Below are 4,649 nucleotides of genomic sequence, written 5' to 3' on the forward strand. Positions count from 1 at the left end.
GTCTCTGAGGGAGAAAAAATACAATGATGAGCTCATATTTTCCACGGTGAAATAAGAAGTCTCCTCAGATGAACAATTCTGTCCTCAATCTCCAGTATTTTCTACAGGTGGCTACTACCAAAAATCAAATCCACTGACATTAACTTGTCGCTTTTCAAACGAATGGGTTTGGGGTCTGTGTCTGGGAACACTCCATCATTCAAATCACGTTCACTGATGTGAAAGCTGACAAAGTTTAATTCTTGTGTGTAGAGAAGCAGCACAAACCACCTGCACTACTGCAATCTTATTTAAGTCTTTCAAATAAATCTCTAAGAGGAATTTGTCTGGAGTACCTGTATGAGCCTCCCTGTGCAGTCTGAATTTCACCAGATTAGAAAATAATCGCCGCCAAAAGTGCTTGTGAGGCTCCCACCCAGCCCCAGGCAGAGAAAAGCGAACAGAGGACAGCTGGGACGTGGTGTGTGACTGGGGAGAGCTTAAAACATCACGAACCTGGGCAATGAGCAAAGGTCACCTTTCTGCAGAATTCAGCAGACAGACAAATACAGCAAATTCAGCCACTGAGCACTGTGAGCCGGGAACATGCATCTCCTCCTTCATCCAGCACTAAATCGTGCTCTTTTTATAATGGGATTTTGCCAAATTTCTCTTTTCACAGCATTTTTTGGTCTCCCCACCTCTCTCCACCTCTGAACAACACTCACACAAGGAGAGGTTCAAAACCAGGGCTGTGTTTTCCTAAACCAAGGGCATGGACATGAGCTGGAGTCCACAATAGCACAGCACTTCTAAAGGTGCTGTCCTTCAAAGCTCCGCCACTGTCCTGCTCAGTGCTAACGATGTCCTTCCAAAAATTAACCCCCACCCTACCACCTGCTTGGAGACCACGACCTGCTCCACACATTCCCAGTGGGGTTTTTATGTTCATTCTCATGGCAGATGAACAAAAAGCCTGGATCCCAGCTGACAGGTACCAGCATGGAAGATGCCAACTATTTTTTCCCCCCTGCCCGTCCCAGTTCCACTGGGAATAAACAAATATCAAAGTCCTGCCACACTGAGGGTGGTTTTGAATCTAAAAAGAAATGGGATGCAGGATTAAAAAAAACAAACAAAAAACATTCTCCTAGATCAGGATCAAAAGGAACCATTGCAACCATCACCTGCCGTAAAACTGGGAAGGGGATGTGCTCTGAGGTCAGGACAGAAGGGAAAAGGGACGGGCTCAGCCAGAAGAGCTATAATTGAAAACCAAGAGATGGCACCAGGAAGATCAGACACCTCCATTTTACACCCTCTTTAAGTAAAATCAAATATCCACCTGTGGCAAGTGACCGGCAGCACTGCCTTGTACAACTGTGGGATCTTCCTGTTTATTAAGGGCTGGAGCGCTTCCTTTAACCGGTGGTAATTCCTCTCGAGTTCCCGCTGGTACTCCTTCTGGTCGGGACCGATCAGGCTCTTGTTCTTGCGCAGAGCATCTTCACATCTAGAAAACAAAAGCCTGTGAAACCTGGGCACAGAAAGAAGGACCTCCTTGCTAGAGACTTGTTAATATAACACTATTAAAAAAATCCCTTCTGTTCCTCTGGGGTGTAATATCCTCCTCTATCTGGTCTTTTGGGTAATAAAGGCTCAGCTAACCTGGCTGGTGTCCATGGGGAAGGGAGAGGGTGCTGTATTTCCATTTTGTTTCCAGAGGGGCAACTCCATTTTAACTTCAGTTCAGTCTCCAGTCACCTTTATCCTCCCTGAAATAAAAAGCTGATCTCCACAAAGCCACTTTCTGTCCAAGAGGGTCTAAAGGTGGATATATCGACAGCTATCCCCAGGAAAGATTAATAAATAGCAGTCTATGAGATGTCCGTCAGGAGCTCTTCTACTTGCAAAGATGTTAAATTAACAAAGGGCACGAAAGTAACTGTATCATCAATGCCATTTATTACATCTGGGAAAACCACGTTGCCACTGGATCTATTTGCTTGGAACACCTTTATTTCAATTATATATATAATTTTAGTTTCTTGCTGCTTGCAGAAGCTGCTGGACTGAGACCACAGCCTGTGTTACTCAAAAGGAAAGCAGAGCAGCCAGCACATTTCTTGGGAGATTTCCACCAGGATGCTTCACTCCCTTTGGAGAAATTCACTTCAACAGGAAACTAAATCCACTGGCCCATTCAGAAGCTCCTCCTGCCCCTGCCAAGCTGCGAGTTCATCTGTGCCAGCATGGCTGGTTGTGTTTTCTGAACCAGAAGTGCTCGTCCACAACTGAACTCTAATCACTAATTCATGCCTGATAATGAGTGACACCAAACGACCTCAGCCTCTCCATCTTAAAGTCATGGACCAGAGAAACAGGGAACCAAGCGGGCAGCTGAGGAATGCAGCTGCAGATGGGAAGTGGGCATTGAAACATGAACACTCCTCTCTCTGGACACCACTGGGTTACTCCACGTGTTCCTGCCTGATGTGGAGCGATAACTGTGCCTGCCGGGCAGCTTGAAGACCACACTCCGTACCTCTTCGTGAAGTCCTTGAAACAGAGCCGTAGTTTGTTGTGATGTCTGAAGAGCTTTGGATCGTTGGGTATTTCAGACAAGAAAACCTGTGCAACTTCTAATGGTCCCTTTAGGAGCAGAAGAGAAAAAGGAAGTTTTTGGTAACATCTGTCATACCCAATTGCTGGAGAAACTTCTCGCACACAGAAACATCCATAAAATGCAACACTTCCTTACAGAATGCATCCTGAAGGACTGCAGCTGGTAAATCCAGCATAAATCACCAAACATCGTGACAACTGAATCTCTTAGAGTTTTGTGGGTTTGTTTTTTTAAATAAAACTCTGCTTTTGGGAAACAGTGTGAGAAAACGCACAGATTCTCCATTTGTCTTCTCTTATAAGGACTCTTGACAAAGTTTGCTCAAGTCACAACTCAGACAAAGTTTAAACAATGCAGATGGAACCAGGGAAGTGTTTGCCAGCACCACAAACCCAACCCAGAACTTGAAACTCCAGCTCAATTTTTCCCATCTTGTGCATTAGTAGAGATTTACTCATATTCCCTCAGTTTTTTCTTAATTTCTCTCCATTCACTCCTTTTGCTTTCCATTTTTGTTCAAAAACCACAGCAGACACAATCCTACTTCCACCCACCAGAGCCTGGCTAGCCAAAGGGAAAGTAATACTTTTTTTTAAGGGAGAAGGATGAAGAAACAACTGGGAATGTCAGGAAGAGAAAAAAAACCCCAAGATAATTTAGAAATAAGGCCCAATGCTGAGCATCCACTGCACTGAGCGACAGGAACTACCCCGGCATCTCCAGTTCATACAGCGATGCTCACCTGATTGACTGTGGTACCTACTGATCCTTGTAGCACCATCTGCAGCATCTTTGGGTCCGCAGGGTCCTGGTGGGTTGCAAAAGCCAATTCCTGTGTTTTCTTCTGCATGTCCTCTATGGCGACTTCAATGGGCGTCAAAATGATCTAAGCAAGTAGCCAGAACACACGATGGTTAATACGGCTGAGGCTGTCACCCAGACACAGACTTTTCAGAAACACCGAGGTCACTTCGGGGTGGCACACTCAAGTAGTGGAGGACACCAATAGGACTGGACAGAAGCACTTTGGTAACACATCCGCGCAGTCTTGGTTTAGAAGCATCAAGAAAAAAATTGATTTGTAAATGTGTTTTTACATCTGGCTACTGAAGAGCTTTCTGAGGGAGGCAGACTTGCATCCCTTTGTGGTCACTGCAACCAACACTCCATCGTTACAGCACTCCCTAACCCTGAAAAACTACCATAGCTCTGGGATAAGCCTCTCTGTAACGTCTCAGGATCTCTGCGAGCTCAGGCCTCACCTCCTCTTTGTGGATGACGTTGATCCTGGTTTTAATGTATGGGAAAGCGTGGGACGTGGTCAGGATCGTCTTGCGCTTGAACTGCTCGTGCAGCTCCCCGTGGGCTCGGCCGTCCAGCGTGAAGGGCGTGCAGTACATGAAGCGCCGCAGGTTGTAGTTCTTGTCGAAGTACGTTATCCTGTCCTTCATCTCATACGTGTCGAAGTACGGCTCCACGTAGGTTATCTGAATGTAGGCCTGCAGGAAGGGACCCAGGGGCGCACGGTGAGGTACACGGCCAGAGGAGAGGAGCTGACTCCTACTCCCTGCTTTTTTAGCAGCGCAATAACCCAGCTTGCTTTCCTCTTGAAGCCACCTCTGGAAAAACTAGGTCTGGTTTTGGTCTTTACTCTGCTTGCCTTCCATCTTCTCCCTTCCCACCAATCACTAAAATGGCAGGGAAGAAAACAGCCAACCCTGCACTCCTTTGCTGGGATGACTTTCCCCAGCTCTTACCCCAGGCAGTCACTAGATGCTCTGCACGTGGATCTCATTGCCTACATGGTGAAATTCAGGGCAGGATTTGTCCCATTACGTTTGCACACACTCAGGACCTGTTCTACTTCTAACCCTGTGCTTGTGCTCTTACCTTGTTAGGATCTAGTTTGCATTTGTCCACAGGGTTTGAGTCCTTAATCACTTCGAGCACATCTTCACCAAACCGCTCTCCATAAAACCCCTATAATCAAGAGCAAATGCATTGAAAGAAACCATCAGTGCTGGGTCCAGTCCTGTTCAATCTC

The 4,649-nt window shown here is 46.3% G+C and overlaps 1 protein-coding gene across 1 annotated transcript; it reads right to left on the bottom strand.

The window, feature by feature from the left end:
* Positions 1–1,302: 1,302 nt before the first annotated feature.
* DOCK7 (dedicator of cytokinesis 7) lies at positions 1,303–4,585 on the bottom strand (the record flags this gene model as incomplete). Its single annotated transcript, XM_010186256.1, has 5 exons — positions 1,303–1,492; positions 2,525–2,631; positions 3,348–3,491; positions 3,868–4,104; positions 4,496–4,585. Coding segments are annotated over 5 exons (768 nt in total), but the record flags the coding sequence as incomplete, so codon positions are not given.
* Between the last annotated feature and the right edge of the window lie 64 nt (positions 4,586–4,649).

The sequence above is a fragment of the Mesitornis unicolor genome, unplaced genomic scaffold, assembly GCF_000695765.1.
Source record: "Mesitornis unicolor isolate BGI_N332 unplaced genomic scaffold, ASM69576v1 scaffold2516, whole genome shotgun sequence".
Classification (NCBI taxonomy): domain Eukaryota; kingdom Metazoa; phylum Chordata; class Aves; order Mesitornithiformes; family Mesitornithidae; genus Mesitornis; species Mesitornis unicolor.